This window comes from Cheilinus undulatus, linkage group 22, assembly GCF_018320785.1.
Source record: "Cheilinus undulatus linkage group 22, ASM1832078v1, whole genome shotgun sequence".
Lineage (NCBI taxonomy): Eukaryota > Metazoa > Chordata > Actinopteri > Labriformes > Labridae > Cheilinus > Cheilinus undulatus.
The window spans coordinates 25,848,083-25,867,936 of record NC_054886.1 but is presented as its reverse complement, the minus strand read 5'-3'; the positions used below and the strand labels follow the sequence as shown (position 1 = coordinate 25,867,936).

Sequence of the window (19,854 nt, the reverse complement as noted above, 5' to 3'; positions counted from 1 at the left end):
ATTCATACTTACAGTTCTACTGATAAACATTAAAGTGGTTTAAGACACTAGACTTATTGTGTGTCAACTAGTTCAGTTACCAAAAATGCACCCAATAAATTAACATTTGTTCACTCAGCATTAATTAAGTTGGATTTTTTTACAGTATGGTCAACTGTGTCAAAGGCAGAACTTATATCTAATAATACCAGCCTGGAGAGTTTGTTTGAAAAATTAGTGACAGTATAATGTCAATATCTCATTTGTAGTTCTTCAAGTTCTTCCTAGGATAATCTGAGAGAAACACAACCTCAAGTTTTAAAATAAGATACAGCTAGGGGAGAAAACCCTCTAAAGAACAACAATAACTTTTTTCCAATTAAGTCAAGAAATATTTTAATGCAGACACATACAGTGAGCTCTATATTAAGCTTAAAATGTACAGATAAAAACAATGCAAATAAGAAAAATAAATGTCACAATTTGTGAACAATATTCATAATTAAATTACTCTGGATTGGCAAGGATCCCAACTTAAGTTCTTCAGCTCACAGCTAATGTCTGGTCAGATGCAGTAAAATAAATTAAAAACACAAAGCTAAAACATATTGTAAGGACCCATTAACCTAGAGAAGAAGAAGATATTGTAAGGACTGGTATTCTGAGGCAACATGATACTTCTGCCAACAGCTGGTGGTAGAAAAACAACCAAACCATCTTAGTTATTACCCAACCATCCTATTTATCTCTTATTCATTTATTTCAGAAAGCTATACAACTTGTAATTAAAGCAAAATTATCTATAACAGGAAAAACGACTTTCTTATATTGCTTTAGTGTAACAATGGCCCATTTATGCTATTTTGTTGGATGTTACTGTATTTACTCAAAGGACAACACAACATGAGCCTGTGTGCTGATGTTGTAAACAGTCAAGTCCAAGCTAATTAGCACTGCTGCATGATGAAAAATATGATAAATAATTTTAAACACAGAAGATTGTTTAAATGGTATCTTAAAGCACGTCTTTACTCAAGTTAAAAGAAGTGAGAAAAAGGTTAACACGCTAGCAAATTAAAGATAAGCTAGAAAATTTGTCACTGCTTGAGCTAAACGCTAAAAACGGCTAACATAAGAACTGAGAGTGCTAGCTTGTTCTTTAGCAGGTACGTTTATCATGCTATCTTAGTTTAATCTGTTAGCATGCTAATATTGCTATTTAGCATGAAAACAAATTACAGTGGAGATTAATGGGAATGTTAGGGAAGTTTGGCAGATAATATGTCTTAAATCAAAGATCTGGGTATCATTCCTAGCCAACATTACTGTTTACTAACTATCTTACATCGTTTTAGTGAGGAAAAATCCTCTTTTTGAATGTTATTGTGTCAAAATATGTCAGTTTATTTAGCTAAGATGTGGTTAAATGTTCACACTAGCTCTCGTCTTGGTCACTATGTGTTATTTAACTCAAAAGGCTATTATTCCACAAAATTGTACAAATGATTTTTCCTGATTCTTGCATCCCAAAGTCCAAAAAAATTGGGGCACCATGTAAATTTTCAACACATAAAGGAATGCATTGATTTCCAAATCTCATAAACCCATATTTTATTAACATAAACACATAAACATAAACAACATATGAGATGTTGACATTTCACCATTTCTTGAAAAATATTAGCTCATTTTGAATTTCATGGCAGCAACATATCTCAAAAAGCTGGAAGGGGGCAACAACAGACTGAAAAAGTATAGGTGATATTGGCAACAGGTCAGTAACATGACTGGGTACAAAAGGAGTCTCTCCAAAGTAAAGCTGGGCTGAGGTTAATCAATCTGTGAATAACTGGTTCTAAAAATTGTGGAGCAATTTCAGAAAAGTGTTCCTCAATGTAAACTTTGAATATCCCACCATCTACAGAACAAAATACCATCAAAAGGTTAATACAATCTGGAGACATTTCTGTGAGCAAGACACGAGGCCAAAGGTCAATACTGGATGCTCATTATCTTCTGGCCCTTAGGTGGAACAGCATTAAAAACAGGCATGATTCTGTACTGGAAATTATTGCACTGGCTCAGGAACGCTTCAAGAAATCCTTGTCTGTCAACACAGTTTACCGTACCATGCACGAATACAAGTTAGAGCTTTTTCATGCAAAGAAGAAGCCATATGTGAACACAATCCAGAAACGCTGCCATCTTCCCTGGGACAAAACTCAAAATGGAAAACTGTTCTGTGATCAGATGAATTGAAACTTGAAATTCTTTTCAGAAACCACGAACAAGGTGTCCTTCGAACTAAAGTGTAGAGGGACCATCCAGCTTGTTATAAGCTCACAGTTCAAAAGCCTGCATCTGTCATGGTATGGGGGTGCATTAATGCCTATGACGTGGGCAGCTTACACATCTCGAAAGGCGCTATCAATGCTGAAACGTGTATGTAAAATTTTTTGGTGCAACATATGCACCCATCCAGACAATGTCTCTTTCAGGGAAGGCCTTGACGATTACTGCAAGAAAATCCTAAACCACATACCACATCCATCACAACAATGTGGCTTCACAATAATAGAGTATGGTTGCTGAACTGGCTTACTTGCAGTCGAGAACCTTCACCAATAGAAAACATTTGGAGCATCATAAAAGTACAAATTTGGCAAAGGACTGTTGAGCAGCTAGAATTCTACATCAGAGAAGAATGGGACAACATTCCTCTCCAAAAACACCAGCAGGGAATGTAATGTTAAATATGGCCCTGTCCCTACTTTGAAATGTATTGTCATCAAATTCAAAAAGCTGATATTTTAATGGAATGGTAAAATGTCTCACTTTCATCATCAGATACTTTCTTTATGTTCATTTGTGAATAAAAAGTGGATTTATTACATTTGCAAATCATTGTACTCAGTTTTTCTTCACATTTTACACAGCGTGCCAACTTTTTTGGACTTTTGGTTGTAGACTAGAGCTGCCATGTAAATTCTGAGTTATTAGGGTAAAGAAGGAGGCAAGATTACTTGGTCTTTATCAACATGTAAACATAATTACCAAACTGTTTAATGTACAATATCTGGTCAGCTGATAAAAGGAAAACAAGTCCAGTCCATGTTGAAGATTCTTAAAGCTCAAGTTTTAAAAATCCACAAAAGGCCGACTTTATCCACAGTAGCATCAAAGGATAGGTAAATCTAATTTAAAAAAATACTTTCAAATTATGTCTTTCTTCAAATATTCAACTGTTGTCAGTGTGCAGAATTATCACTAAAAAGGAAATAAACAGTGATGTCTGAGCGTAGCGCACCAATGTTAAGTGTTATTTGTTGAAGCTGCATTGATAGGTCACTTAAAGTGGTTGAAAATTCAGCACAAAAAAGTCAGATTTCACTTCAATAAAAACATTAAGACTAAAAAGATGTCTAGTCCATCTGCTGCTGTAAGATCAGCTCTGACAGCACGTTGATGTCTGTCTCTGTCGGGTGGCTCTGCAGCACTAGCGCCACCATGCTGTCCTGACCCACAAAAACCTGACAGAGCTGCTCTCTCAGGCTGGCTGTCTCCTCTAGACTCCTGTCTGCTCTGTAAACCAGTTCAGGGCTTGGAGCTCCAGGCTGTCCTCTTCCTCTCCCTCTACCCCGATTCCCTCCCTGTGTCACATCCATAGCTCCCCCTAGTGTTCGGTCACGGAAGTTCAGGACCTCTGTTTGGGATGGTCGAGGTCTGGAGGAAGGGAAAGCCGTGGCTAAGCCGGCAAAGGAGTGGTTTCCTGGGTTAGGAGTCCTGAGCAGAAACAAAGAATTTAATTTAGGGAACAAACACATTACTTTTTATATTTATTCCTTATTAAAACATAAATCTCTGAATATATCTAGGCTTGTGCATTGTGACTGAAATACCTGTGGTCTGAGCGTAGGAAGTCATCGAGGTGAGGCCCTCCTCTGCCCAAAGGGTCGTCCGGCACCATGAAGTGATCCCCAACAAATGTGTACTGAAGAAGTCTGTGAAGAAAGTACAAGACCAATGTAAATTCAGAACTTTTTAATCCAAAATAAAGTAAGTAAAAGGATATTTCCAGATTTTAGAGCCCATACAAATCCGGCTCATACAACATACTCTTGATTGAACATTAAGAAAGGCTGGCTGGCTTTACCTCTTCTTGATGATGTCTCTCCACACAGGGGTCTCATCTGAGAGGTCTCTCAGGTTGTCGTTTGTTACGATGACTCCGTCTGTCTTCTGTGCAAGCTGCAGCATAAACCTGTAAAAATAAAAACAATATTTCAGAAACTAAAATCTTAGAAGGATAGTGGCAGTGCCAAACACTTAGATTTTATCATCATGTTTATGACATTGTTTTGAGCTGTTTCCATGGATTTAGGCCTTTAAGACCAGCAGGGGTCTGAGCCGGCTCCAATTCCCAAACCTAATTTTGAACTGGTTGGTACATTTAAACCAAAAAAGATTGGTCCAGAACCTGAAAAGGTGGTTCTCAGCTAGAATAACAAAAATAGTTGGTGACATCATCAGTGGGCGTGTCATATTCTAGGTTGTGAAGAGGAGCAGACAATGGAGAACAGGTGGTCTGCTGAGGAGGCAAGATATTTGATCTGGGCATCGACTGAATTCCAGGTGAAGCTGGAGAGTAGTACAAGGAAAAGCTGAACTTGCAGAAGAGATGGCAAGGGCTGGGTTCACCTTAACACCAAAACAAATAATCAATAATACTAAATAGAAAATAAAGATAGCATAGCAATAACAGATCATCAATACATTCTGCCATTTTGCCAGCGTTGTGTTGGCTTCTGCCTGAGTAACACGGAGCAGCGTCCTCCCACTTTGGTTCTGATTTTAATGGTGTGAACTCAGACTGTTTTCACCAGCAAGCACCAAGGTTCAAAGACTCCAGAATGGTGCCAGAGCCAGAACCGGATCCATGTCTGTCTGAAAGCACAGTCTGTGTCTTCATCAGAGTCAAAAATTATTTAGATTTGCCTGTGAGAAAGTAGCCACTGAAACATCTTTATACTTCTTTAAAAATGTACTTGACGATTATTTCTTTTGAGTTATTGAGTTCCTCTCATGGCATGTTCCTGGCTTCATGCCTTCCTGGTAAAAAACCAACCGCCTACCAATCTTATCTTACCTCCCTTTCTATATACACATATCATTCAGTACCAAAACTGCCAAATCGATCACAAAAATAATAAATACTCACATATTTAAAAAATACTAGTAATATCAACGGGAATCCTAATGTATTTTCTGTGAACACAATAACAAATATGCAAATTGCTAAAAGTGAAACTATCAATCACAGCAGTGGTTCCTGACCTTTTCTCCTTGGTGGCCCCTTCTTATATCTACCAGTTTCCACCAGGTGGGCCGGTTGGATTGAGTACTGCTTGGTATGGTAAACGCCAAAATAGTTTGTGCATCCACGGACCCCGTGACATTATAAGCCAGATAGCAAAAAAAGGCTTTCTAAAACAACAAATGATAAAATCCCAATGATTTAAAATATGCTACTGCACTGATTTTTCTCATAACCAAAGGCATCCATTGTTACCTGCTGAAAAATAAAATATAAACAAAGGAGTTCCTTTAATATTTCTGGTAAGGTGACAGAGTCTGTCTACCTGTCATCATACGAGCTGATCCTCTTGCCTTGGACCTCTCTGGAGGGTGTGTAGGAGACCAACCCAAGATTCTGCAGCTCAGTGAGATAGTGCTTCTCTGAAATAAAAGAACAAACAAAACCATGTTTAGTCTGTACTAACAGTGAATCAAAATATTGCCACATTTCCTCAACATGCCTCAAAATGAAACATTAACAAGACACGTGTGTGCAGTAAGAGGAGCATGAGATTAAAAACACAGTGGAATCCTGCAACTATGGCACCAAAGCATTTATAAGAGTGAGAAGTAATAGATAACTCATTATCATGCATATGAAAATTAAAAAGAAAAAGGTAGTTTGTAGGTCCTCCCAATGGGGGCTAGAAGAGATTTTTGCATTGAGAAATGCTACCAAAAAGGCCATGGGTAAGCTGTTGACAATGCCAAGCTTTCAAAGTGTGAAAAACAACAACATTCTTAAAAATTTAGTTACTTTTGGGTCCTTAATGTAGTGAAATATTAAAGAAATAAAAAGTTTTAAAAGCTCACAGAGAAACAGCCTCAGGCAGGAATTGACAAAGCCTCTGTTTTAAGTCTGGATGAGTGGTTGTCACACAAAGCTCCACAAAGTGGTCTAGAGTTCTAAAGTACTAACTTCCCTCCATTCCTCTTCATTTCTTATGGCTGTCCTCCACTTCTGGACCCGCAATGAAAATTATTATTTGGGTTATTTGATAGTGAAGTGGTCATTTTGGGGGGCTGGACAGCCAATAGTACAGCTTTGAGAAATTCCTGGCTATTCACCAACAAACCAAATTGCTCAAATGAACATGGGTTGTTACCTTTGACCCTGGGGTCACTCTTTTGTCTCCACTGGGGTAGGAGGGCGCTGATGTGTCGATGGCCTCGGTCCCAAAAGTGCTGTACGGCCAAAGCGATCCCCCGGCAGGAGAAGAAAATACCAAGTCCATGACTGCCGGGAACAGTGGACACATAGTTTAATACCAACTTTCATGAAATCCCAAAAAAACCCATAATACAAATCCATAAAGTATTAAAAAAATAATATATAAGAGGTTGTTCATAATTCTTTTATGCAGTTCCCACCTCATAGCCACATTACTCCCATCAATGATGATGGTCCTCAGCTTTGGATCTCCAGGTTTGTCTGTTAACTTAAGGTTGAAGCTTGTCTGCAGCCCTTCCAGGAAACGCTGCTCCCCTGTCACAACCACTGAGGAAGGAGCCATGATGCCCTGTCTTTCTTTCACTCTGTTTGGGAAAGAGTCAGTTCTTGTGAAAGTAGGGGGCTGATGTGCTTGATGCCCTCGTTTGAAAGACGTAGAAAATTGGGGCTTTGGGTTAAAGGTGTTGTCATGGTTGGGATGGTTCTGTTTAGGTGTGTAGGGATTGGGTCTGTAGTTGGCTTGGCCATGTTGTTTGTTGGTTTGGAAATTGGCAAGTGGTGGACCTAATGATGAAGAAGAGTAAGTAGACATGGGCGGCCCTTTGACGTCAGGCAGGATGATCTGGTGAGGAGTTTGTGACTGTGGAGGCTGGTGCTGCTTTGGTTGCGAGCTGTATTGATTGGGGAGGGGCTGCCAAGTCAAGAAATCTTGCCCTCCAACATTAGGATTCGGCAAATCAACCCATCCTCTTTCATCAGAATCAGTCTTTTCAGGTTTGAACAGCCTATTTTGTTCAAGTGCTTTGTCCTCTGCTGGTCGAACGTTTGGGACGTCTTTCTCTGGCACCACATCATCCATTTCTCTTGGTCCTTCACGTAGAGCTGCCAGTTCTCTGGTCTCCTCCCTCTGAAGCTCCAGGAGCAGCTGGTGGGTCGATCCTTCAGGCAACATGTTGTAGAGTTTGGCTACATTCTGCTCCATGTATCCACAACTAGCTGCTGCTTTCTTCAATACTCCCAGGACAAAGTCTTCTTCCGAATCCTCTTTTTCTTCTGCACTAGCCACTCCATCAAGGAGTCCTGTTTCTTCCATTGTTCCATTCCTGTCTTCACTGTGAATACCTTCTGCCTTTTCAGTGCTACCAACTGAATTATCCCCTACTGCTGCCAGTTCTTCATCTTCTCTGTGCTCGGTCTCACAAGGCCGGTTCCCCTCCCTGACATTCAGCATAACATTGTTTTGATCTTTGATGACTTGGCCATGCTGAATCATCTTCTCCCGGTCACTGCGATCCTGTTCTTGTTGCACCAAATCCAGTATCTGTGAGGCTTCTTTGGGTCCTGTTTGTGCAAGGACTTGTTTCACAACATCCTCAGTGTATCCCATGGCTGTGAAGAACTTCAAAAGAAGCCAGAACTCTTTATTTTCTGCTGTCAACTGTATCTTTGCTCCTTCCTCTTCCCTAAGTACCTCTTTCACCTTGTTTCCTACAACTGCCACCTGCTCCAGCCCCTCTTCTTCTCCAACTTCTTGTGGAGAATGTGTGAGTCTCTCCTCAGCACCTTCTGCCCTACCACGAGTGCCTTCAGGCTGGAGGTGGGAGTTCCTGGATGCTGAGTCTTTCCACAAACGTGCAGTAGTTCCTTCAACCCACCGACCAGAAGTTCTGTCCCATGTACTCTCAGAATCCCCAACTGATCCTGCCCTTGCATATCCATCTCTACCTGCTAAACTGGAGTTAGATCCAAGCCCAGAGTCTTTCACCAAATCCAGCAGAATTTCCTTCACTGACCCCGGTAGGACCAAAAGATCCAGGATGTGCCTATCTTCCCATTGCTCTACAAGGATTTTAAAAGCTCGGCGTGAGTCTAAAGACTCGCCGGGGCCTCGATCACCAGTCTCAGAGCGTCTGGACTGAGTGCCTTCATATCTCTCCACCAGATCCATGACGAGGGAGTAGGCCCGTACCACTGGCTCAGCAAGACCTGATATGAGCAGGAAGCCTGGGGAGCCAACCTGATTTGGGTTGAAGAAACAGAATGATGTCAGTCTCCAAAACAAAATATTTTAAGACAATAACATACAGTACTAAGCAGAACTTCAAGGCATGTTTGGGCCAAAAATTGAGGCTGAAGTAATGCTTGGGGTTGGTAACCTGGAATGCAGGAGTGGTCCCAGGTCATGCTCTGGATGTCCTTGCATATTACCAGGGGCATTGGAAAATAATCTGTTGAATAAAAAACAACAAAGTCCGCACCTTAGGGGTGGGGAAGGGGTGGATGTGACAAATAAGCACTGCCTAGGGTACCGTTGGGTTGGGTAGAAGGGTTACCACAAGTCATGCTGTGGATGTCCCAAGGGCCTGGCGGTCTTTGGGCATATCACCAGGTGTGAAAAGGTCCAGACTAAAGAGCCGTTGACGTGCGTTGAGCTTGACTATGGCCAACCAAATTGGCATAATTCATTCAAGCAAAAGGGCTTAAATTTTTTCTGCAGTTATAAAAAAGCATGAATGTGGCCATGGAGGTGAAAGTATTTGTTAAGCCATTACAAAAATATCCCAGTTTTACAATAAGACTTATTTTTTATGCATCCATGATATTAATAATTGGATATGAACAATGTTTCGCTGTCCATTGAGACTATCTGACAACATTATACATTCTGTTTGATGTTTTTTGAAATTTGCTAATCAAATAAATACTAGGGCTGTCAAACCATTAAAATTTTAATCCCGATGATCTCAGGATTTCTGTGGTTAACTGCGATTCATCACACCCTTTTTGATGCATCTAAGAGTTCGACTACTTTCCATCTACCACGGTTTTTGTCATTTTTGACTTACTGGTTAGATACAGTCCTGCTTTTGTAGGTAGACTTAAGATTTTAACATGAACTTACAGTGGAAAAAAGAACTTAAAATGGATTGACAAAGAAATAAGCAAACAGTAAAAAAGGTAACTGATAACAGAAGGATCAGGTGCCTTTCGATTTTTTTTGCTGAGCTTTCTTTGAGTTTTTGTGAAAGTAAAATAAGAATCGAAAGGGCAGTGTTGGACTTATTTCAAATCACTGTCGCTACAGGGAGACTCTGCAGCGGCTTAATCAAAGTATCCAATCCAATCCAACTTTATTTGTTAAGCACTTTAAAAACAACCACAGTTGACCAAAGTGCTGTATTCTGGTAGGGACAATAAAGCAAGCGATTAATCGCAATAAAAAAGTAGAGAGTAGTTTATCCAAATTAATGCTATTAATCTTGAAAACCCTAATAAATACATTTCTATGTCTCTTTACTAGTTATGAGGCTACTTTTCTTAGAGGTCATTTACACAACAAAAATGAATTCCTTAGCAGTGTTAGCTAAAAATAAAAGAATGGTAAAGCTGTCAAAATTTTCCTGAGTTGAATATATGCTTTCTAACAAATAATCCAACGTAAGTATAAGTAAAAAAAAAATATCCCATTGGTCACAAACAATGTTACATAAAGATGCCGTTGTTACTTCATAAGGGAGGAGACATACTTCTATACTGATGATACAGTACAGTTATTGACTAATAATGTAGTTTCCTGAAAAATTAATAAAGTGGTCACAAGGCATAAAAGTTATTTGTCATTTGTGCTATTGCATCATTGGTCTAAAAGAGAAAAATAAGAATTACTTGGCAGTTTGTTTGTGCTGCTAAGGGATTGTACAATGACTGAAGTGGATGACGAGTTCAGTGAGTCAGCTGTTGTATTAGCAGTAAAAGAAATGTCAGGAAAAGAAAAAGAGAAGTTAGAAATTATCTGAGATTGGCCCAGATTTCATGGATTTTACAGTTTTAGATTCACTTTTCAACCCCAAAGTGCAACCTGTAATGACATCTTTTTAAATAAATGATTCATTTTAATTTTACAGCTTATGTATGGCCTCATGAAAAAAAATGTACATCAAAATCTGGTTGTACATCTCTGTGCCATGACATGAAGTAAACAAACACATCTTGTTTCATTTCCACTTGACTTGTTATGTGTTTGCATATATTAAAATGCCTGGACTCTGACTTTAACTTTTTGAAAATGCGTTTTCAAGAAGGCCCGCGTCTCTATCAGTTGTTTGTAAAATGTGAGGAGGTAAGTAAGAGCTGAAATGAGGGAGGGAAAGATGTGATTGCAGAGCTGCTATTGCACCAAGATACACATCATTTTTTGAGTCATAGCTCAAAGCTTTCGAGTCAAATTGTTTTTACTTAAAAAAAACTCCCTAACTTCGGCCTCAGTATGGCAACGCCATGATTGTGGTGTCATCTGAGTATTTTCTTTTTATAATCCAAACGGATTTCAAACTCAACTGTCCTCCTCTGAGACATTAAAATATCAAAATAGTTCAAGGCCAATGTAATTTCAATATATATAGGTTATGTTAAAATCTGGAGAGGCACTGTTTTCCACATACAGGGGAATGAATAATGGGGAAGATATGAAATAGGGGAAATAGCAAGGTGAAATTACTTACACTGTCAAAGGAAGGGTTTTTACATATGACCACTGGTCTCAAATGGATGCTATTTTCACACAGTCTCTTTCTTATTGTTGAAATCACGAACACAGGCCTTAAATGAGTCAGTGAGCCCAGCAGGTCTTAAGATTTGTTCTGAGTTTTTTGAGACCTCCTGGGTGAGTCCTTGATGCGCTCTTGGAGTCATTTTGGTAGGCCAGTCAATCCTAGCAAGGTTCGACACCGTTTCAAGTTTTCTCCATTTGTGGATAATGGCTGTCACCATGGCTCCCTGGAGTCCCAAATCCTTAGAAAGGGCTTTGCAACCTTTCCAGAATGATTTCTTTAGATGGCGTCATGATGCGTTGCTTTTTGAGACCTTGTAACCTACTTCACTTTGATAGACAGGTTCTATTTAAGGGATTTGCGGATTCAACACCTCTGGCAGTGATCAGCTGGGTGTGGCTCGTGAAACTGAACTCAGCTTTCACAAAACTGTGGTTGATCACAGTTAATTCATGATTCAGCAAGGGGAGTAATAACTTTTTCACGGCACTGGACATGCTTACTCATGATGATGCTATTTGGCCAAAATGTTACTGTGTTTGCATTGGAAACATAAAGCTAAATGAGAGATCTTATATGAAACACTCACCATTATCTGTGCAGAAGTGCTTTTAATCAGGCAGTCCATGAACAGCCCTTTGGCCCCACAGAAGACACAGTGAAGAACCTCGGGGTAGGAAACCTCCTGCTGTTCCTCCTGGTTCACAACTCCTTTCACAAATAACTGAAAGACAGAAAAACATGGTATTACTGCTGCCATTTTTATGAAAACACAGCACTAAATGTGGTCAAGATTGAAATTAGAATATAGAATATAGATAAAACTCTAGGTGACAAGTCTGGTGTTATTTTGGATGCAAATCTAAGCCTCAAATCTTACATAACCAAATTAATGACGTCGCTATCCAGCCCAGAAAATAACTCCATGGCCATTTTTAGATCAAAAAGGGCTAAGAAGAGTAAAAACAGACTCCAGCTCATATAAGTCTCTGCAGCTTTGCTTAAAAACAGAATCAAGAGAAGGGAGTACTTTAGTCCAGTCTTTGCAGCTTAGCACTTGTTCCTTGCAATGTTTCAATGTATTTTTTGCTCCATGCCCTTACAAACAAATAAACAAAGACCTCAGTGGGTGATGAGACAGAAACAGTGCCTATAAAAAGTATTCACTCCCATGGATCTTTAACCCTTTTATTGATTTTATAAATCAATCATGGTCAACATAATTTGACTTTTATTTGACAAAAAAAAAACAGTCAAAAAAAGACTTTTTAAGGTCAAAGTGAAAACAGATTTCTACAAAGTAATGTCAATTAAACTAAAACTAAAACATGTGCACTGAATGTCTCTCAAGTGACTGTAGTGTAAAGGCACCTGTGTCTGGAAGGTTGAGTCACTGGTTAATCAGGATTCCTGGCTACCACTACACCATGAAGACAAAAGAACAGTCCAACTCTGAGAAAAGGTTATTGAGAAGTATGAGTCAGGGGACGGATACAAAAACACTTCCAAGGCACTGAACATCCCACAGAGTTCAGTTAAATCCATCAAGAAATGGAAGAAATGTGTAAATCTGCCTGGCTCAGGGTGGCTCACAAACTGGGTGACTGTGCAAGACGGAGACTAGTGAGAGAGGACACCAAAACACCTCTGACTACTCTGAAGGAGTTACAGGCTTCAGCAGCTGAGATGAGAGTGAGTCTGGGTTTTTCACCTGTAAACGCTTTATGGAAGCATGGCAAAGAGACAGCTGCTAGCTCAGGCAAAGGTGTGGGAAGCTCTGTGGTCAAACGGAAGAAATTTCTTTGGTCTGATGAGATCAAAATGGTGCTTTCTGGCCATGAGACAAGGCGCTATGTTTGGCAGGCACTAAACACTGCACATCACCACAAACACACCATCCCCACTGTGTAGTACAGTGGTGGCAGCATCATGCTGTGGGGATGCTTCTCAGCAGCCAGCCCTGGAAGGCTTGTAAAGGTAGAGGGTAAAATAAATGTGGCAGAATATAGGAAGATCTTGGATGTTAATCTTACTCTGTCTGCAAGATAACCACGGCTTAGGAGACAATTTATTTTCCAGCAAGACAATGGCCAAAAGCAGAGGGCGAAACCTACACAGAAATGGTTCAAAGACAACAAAGTGAGTCTCTGCAGTTTTGCAGAGAAGAATGGAGGAAAATTGCAGAGTCCAGATGCGGAAGCCTGACTGAGACCTATCATCACGGACTAAGGGCTGTGATTGCAGTCAAAGGTGACTCTACTAAATACTGACTTGAAGGAGGTGAATATTTATGCCGAAACTTATTATAAATACATACTTTGTTTAATTGACATTACTTTGTAGAAATCTGTTTTCAATTTGACATTAAAGATGTATTTTTGTCAAAATGCCAAATTATGTTGACCATGATAACTTTATAAAGTTGACAAAACTATACTATGGCACTGAACATAGCTTACCAAGAAAAGTGTATGCATTTGAAACTGGCTAAGTTTGGATTTCTAGCAAGTGACATACAAAGTTAGAGATCTAGCTTTTTGAATCAACTCCTTCATTTAAAACAATTTGTTTAGTTTAGTCCCAACTTCAGCTAATCATCTTTCCCATGTCTACATGCCTAAATGCTTTCATTGCTGCCAGGCTGACTTGATATTTGCTGTAATAAGCAGCTGAAAAGGTATAATAAAGTGGTCAGTGAGTATATATGCTATTTGAGGCACAAGCAAACTCATAGACTTTACAGTCATAGGGAAAGAGATTTTATCATGTTGTCACATGTTGCTCTAAGCTGCTAGACAGGTAGAACATTGAGTTTCAGTTCATGTCAGTTTTTATGTTGTTAAGTCATTGTGTTATCAGCAAGAGCATGAGTCAGCATACTTGGAAGGAATTCAATGGTTTCAAATCAAAACTCAATTAAAGACTCCTTAATGAGTCATCATAAAGGTACACTGACCTTTTATCAGAGTGAAATGTAGACTGACTCTTTACATAATCAGAGTAACATGATGGTATGACATGTGGTATGAAACGGTTTAAACTCAGGATTTATTATATTGATAAAAAAAACAAAGAAAAAGAAAGAATGCACCCTAAAATGTAAGTGTGGAGTAGGGAAGGTTAGGGTACATAAGTGATATGCTTTAATTACATCTAAAAAATATCATGCCTTACTTTTGCAGCTGTCACATTGTCTCTTCGCCCCAGCAGTTTCAGCCATATCTGCCCGTCGTTGCCCTGTGATGAATCATTCGCACCGATCCCAAACGTCACACCAAATATCCGCTCCACAGTACCGTGCAGGGCTGTCAGAGATCCCCGAAGAACCCCTGGGCATGCGAATTCATCCTCCACCTCAGCCTCTCCTCCTCCATCGCTTCTCTCACCATCCATGATTTGTTCTTAAACTGGTGTCTGAGAGCTGGACATACTGTGGAAGAAAAAAAATACAAACTATTGTAGACAATCATAAAATGTTTTAAAGGTCTTCTCTAGGCCAAACCTCATTTAAAATGAACTGAAGCAAAATGGAAAACCGTTCTGTGGTCAAATGACTCAAAAATTTAAATTCTTTTTGGAAACCACAAATGCCGTGTCCTGCAGACTTAAACAGAGAGGGACCATCCAGCTTGTTATCAGTGCACAGTTCAAAAGCCTGCATCTATGATGGTATGGGGGTGCATTAGTGCCTATGGTGTGGGCAGCTTACACATCTGAAAAGGGACTATTAATGCACAGCAGGGGCCGGATTCTGAATTTGGGTCTAATCTGAGGGCCTAACAGAGTTCAATATTTAACCACTGACTGTCAACCTAAATGATTTTGAGATTAAAAGGTCAACATGATAAGTTAAAAACTCAAAATCTGAGATTAAAAGTCAAACTTACTACTTTTAAAGGTAAAAACATGACATTTAAGATCAAAATAACATTTTTAAAAAATAAAATATGAGATAGAATATTGAAACCATGATTTTTAAGTCAAAATATGATATAAAAGTCAAAATCATGAGTTTTACAGGTCAACAAATGAGCTAAAAGTCAAAGTTAGGAGTTAAAATGGTCAGCAAAACTGAGATAAAATTCAAAACCATGATTTTAGCATCAAAATTTGAGATAAATATCGAAATCGTGAGTTTAAAATGTCAAAATATGGGATTAAGTTTCAAATTCATGAGTTTTAAAAGTCAAAATGTGAAACAATGTTAAAAGTCACTAGTTTTAAAAGTAAAAAAAACAAGATAATTGTCAAAATTAGGAGTTGGAAAAGGTCAAAACATGAGATAAAAATGAAAATCATGACTTTAAAAAGGTCAAAATAGGATTTAAGGTAAAATTATGAATCTAAAAGGTAAAAATATGAGATGAAAAGGTTAAAATATGAAATAAAAAGTCAAGTCCATAACCTTTAGTCATAACTGTGAAACGCAAAATTGAAAATATAGAGAAAACACTAATTTCTTCCCCACGTTCTCGACTTTTATGAAATTATTTTTACAGTTTACTTACTCTAATTGTTATGACTCAGCAAGTATATTATAAATCATCAAGGTTAAGTTTACATTTTTATTCTGGAGGAAATCTGCAGACCTCATACTGGTGGGCCAGTTCTGATAAAAATATCATTTGATATGGTGGGCAGGTGGGTGGGTATAATTGCACCATGGGCCGGATTTGGCCCCCGGGCCTTGAGTTTGACACCCCTGTTTTAGAGCAACATATGCACCCATCCAGAGGTCTCTTTCAGGGAAAACCTCATAGGACTGTCAAGCGGCTACATGCTACATCAGACAGAAATGGGACAACATTCCTCCCCCCTTCACAGATGTTTACAGACTGTTGTTAAAAGTGGAGAGGATGCTACACAATGGTAAACATGGTCCTTTCCCTGCTTTTTTCAGATCAAACCAAAATAAGCTAGTATTTTTCATGTATTTTTTTCAGTTTCAATGTGTGATATGAGTTGTAACAATAATCCAAAAGTATCAAAGCACTGAACATGTTATATTTGTAATTAAATTTGAGGGTAAAAAGGAGGAAAGTTAAAATAAAGGCTATTAACTTCGTCGGTGTTGTCTCTGAAACGTTCGAAGTGTTAAAACCTTCCCCGGTCTCCCCTACTAACACATTAACCCATTTATAACTGTTACACCTTCTGTCGGACAACGTTTATCAGCCTTACGACACAAAAACCTCAAAAAGCCCCTTACCAGCTCGAAAATATGGCCTGATAACCTGGCAGTATTATGGTACGTTCACTTTTATGTAGATGGTCCTATCAAACCGATCTTTTAGGCACCAAAAGAGCAGAGAAGCGCTCACCCAAGTTGTAAACAAAGTCAGAACACTGTATGTAGGAATAATGTTGTTTCTGTGTTGTTTCTTACGTGAGGTTGATCGCTTTTCGCCTTCAAAGTTTCGTTTCCCTGCTGTCAGAGAGGCAGCCCCGCTCGCGTCAGCTCTTCCGCAATAAAACAATAACAAGTAGGGCCAACAAATTGGTCCAAAGTTCACAAAAACATGCGGTTCTGTTGCCAATAATCGCTCCCCAAAAGGTGAAACGAACCAACTTTGCTGGTGCGAGGAGGCGAGGCGGATGAGGAAGTATTAGCTGTATCTGGACATCGTAACACGATGGTGGAAACTCCGAAGACAAAACCGAAACCAAACAAGACCGTCGAATATTCCATCATTTACTTCTGTATGTCTCTGGCTGGTAAAATCTATCCCGGGAACAATCTTAGAGTGTCGTAATGTGACTGCAGTCTTTTTTACTGTTATAAAGCGTCTCCCAACACTCCCATCTTTCATTTATGCCTTTTCTTAAGTCTAAATAAATAACATTTCTCATACACATAGTTATACGCAAAAATATTTTTGGTTTTAAATGAAATATTTCATAAATATTTATTACGCTTGTGCCGGAGTCAAACAGAAGATAAAGGGGATTTCCAGTTACGTCAGGAGCGGGTTTTTCCTCTCCTTCCTTTTCTTGTTAACCCATGGTTGACAACCACATTGGAATTGAGACTTTGACTGGTTTTTAACCCTTTAGATTCCTTGTCTCAGTCTCGAATATTATGCCTGCTAAATATATGTAGTTGTATTCTACGGAAGCCCAGGTGGACACTTCCATTCATCTTTTCACTTGCTTTCGCAGTGTAACAAATAAATTGACTTATTTGCCAAAACGTATAAATCCGCCTCATAAAATAGTGCCTTCCGTTTCTCTTCACTTAAAGCTTCAGAACTCTGATAACAGTCTTTTGCCGTATTTAAGACTTGATTTTAAAAGAATGCACCTCTAGATGCACTTGATCTGAACCTGGTTGTTTAAGGACACAGGAAATAAGAAAATAATCTCCTCAATGGGTAAAGTAGCCAGGCTTAGTTTACATTGTGCAATATGAGTTTGTGATTATTCAGCGAGTTCATGTAAACCACTCATTTACTGTAATTCATTTTAAGACTACGCCCTCAGCTGGCAGAATTTATATTAACATTTAAAGAAACAGAGGTGAGAATATTTTTGACAATCTGAGAGCAATTTCCAATCTTGACAAATCTGGTTTAATGCCGTCTTTATTCAATTCTTGGTAAACCACAAGTTTCCTTGCTATGTTTGGCTGGAGTGGGTTGTTAATCATCGTTGTCTTTATCTGCCTATTTGTTAATGATCAAAACAAACAAGAAAATTTTACAAAAATTACAAAATAAACTTTTCCCCCAAATTCTTAGTGTTATTCAGTTCTGTCTTTTGTTCCACTATGTAATAAAAAATCATGCATTTTATAAATGAATAAACTGAAGACATTAAAGATAAGGCAGTTCACGATAAAACAGTACATAATACTAAGAGATAAGATACGGTACAATGCTATACAACATGATACATTATGTTACGTTATATTATAATGTGCTGAACTATTCTAGGTTGCATTATGATAGGATACGACACAACGTGAAATGATACGGTATGATACAATACAGTGTTAGAATGCATGACAATATGATATTAAATTATATGCAACATAAAACCACAAAATATAGTCTGATGTGATATTATACTCTACTATTAGAGACAATATGATACAAAAGGTTACGATATAATACAACATGTAACGTTATGATATGAAACACTACAATTCAAAACGTGAAATACCATATGATACAATATAAGGATATGAATATATTCAATCGGTAATGTTTGGTTCAGATATGTTATGTTGCAATACAATATGATGTTACAATACATTACCACACAATATTATATATTACATAATGATATCTTATGATATAATATATGTTACAATGCAATATATTATATTACATTACAATATGGTAGATACTGTATAGAACAATGTGCTACATTTCCTTATGTTAAGATTCAATATGAGAACAGGTTACAATACGTGACAATGCTTAACGATACATAATGACACGTTACAATACAATATGATATGTCCCACATGGTGCTGAGATATGATATATGACATGGTACGATTCGGTATGTTACATTACAATAGGTGAAGTTCTAATACAATAACATTCGTTACATAATGCTACTAGATATATACCAAACGATAAAGTATACGTTACTGTGCAATCTACCATCAAGCATGATACAGTATGTCACAGTACAATATGTTGGCTTTTGTTGCAATTCGATTTGATATGCTACGATACATTACAATATGCTGCAACTCAATATGATATGGCATATAAGGCTCTGAGATATTGGTATGTGATACAGTAAAATATGATATTATTGAATGGGTTATTTTAGATTAAAATATGTAATGTTACATCAGGTTATGTTAAAAGAAAATTGTATCTGTTAAAATATGTTACCATACAATATATGTTACATTATACTATTAGATACACATGATACGAGATACACAATATACCTATTTTACGATATAATACACCATTTTACATTATGATATGATACAGTACAATACCATATCTCACAGTACAATATGTTACATTTAAAAGTGTTACGATGCAATATATGTTACAAAAAAAAAATCACAATACATCAGGACACATTAAAAGAAACATCCTACCAATTATTTCTTTTTCATTTTTTTGTTTGTCTAAATATGTCTGATTATTTAATTTTTTATTTAGTTTTTTGTTTGTTCAATTATTTCCTGTTTTATTTGATTTATTTGTTTGCCCAATTATTTTATTTATTTGTTTATTTTTTGTTTGCCAACTTATTCATTTTTCATTTATTTATTTTGTTTGTCCAATTATTTTATTTTATTTTATTTTATTTTTTATTTTTTTTTAATTATTCTATTTTTTGGCAAATTTTGTCCTATTAATTATTTTTTTGGGTATTTTTTTCCCATTTTTTTCCAATTATTTTACTTTTATTCTATTCACAAGATATGTCACATAAAGCTCTAAGATATAACAATACAATACAATATGATATAATATGATATGAAACTATATGTTATGATGCACTATATTTTATAAAAGGTACCATATGCATAACAAATTTTGATATGGAATATTATGTAACAATACAGTACAATATAAAACCACACAGTATGTAGGTGTATGGAATATGATCCAGTATGAATGAAAACGCTTTACTTCACAATATGAGACATTATGACATAATATGGTATATGTGGCCAACTGTAACAATAATACAACGATTATTCTGCAATTATTCTAGGCTAAAATAAAAAAGTATGGAAGAATTATCACCTTCAAAATAAACCGCAACCACTTAAATAAACAAATATATCAAACAAGAATGGTCCAAGCTGTGAAAAATGAT

At 37.6% G+C, this 19,854-nt stretch overlaps 1 protein-coding gene across 3 annotated transcripts; it reads right to left on the bottom strand.

Annotated features, from left to right (window-relative positions):
* Positions 1-364: 364 nt before the first annotated feature.
* khnyn (KH and NYN domain containing) lies at positions 365-16,956 on the bottom strand. 3 transcript variants are annotated; one of them, XM_041779426.1, is made up of 9 exons: positions 16,442-16,956; positions 14,230-14,485; positions 11,645-11,779; positions 6,706-8,522; positions 6,441-6,571; positions 5,619-5,715; positions 4,133-4,240; positions 3,879-3,980; positions 365-3,762 (listed from the first exon to the last, which is right to left on the bottom strand). In XM_041779426.1, the coding sequence occupies exons 2-9, from the start codon at positions 14,446-14,448 to the stop codon at positions 3,402-3,404; spliced, it is 2,970 nt and encodes a 989-aa protein (XP_041635360.1). In that variant the 5' UTR covers positions 14,449-14,485; positions 16,442-16,956; the 3' UTR covers positions 365-3,401. The 3 variants fall into 3 exon arrangements, with proteins under 3 accessions (XP_041635360.1, XP_041635361.1, XP_041635362.1); XM_041779427.1 differs by lacking the exon at positions 16,442-16,956 and adding an exon at positions 16,265-16,387; XM_041779428.1 differs by lacking the exon at positions 16,442-16,956 and adding an exon at positions 12,427-12,475 and having other exon boundaries at positions 14,230-14,281.
* Between the last annotated feature and the right edge of the window lie 2,898 nt (positions 16,957-19,854).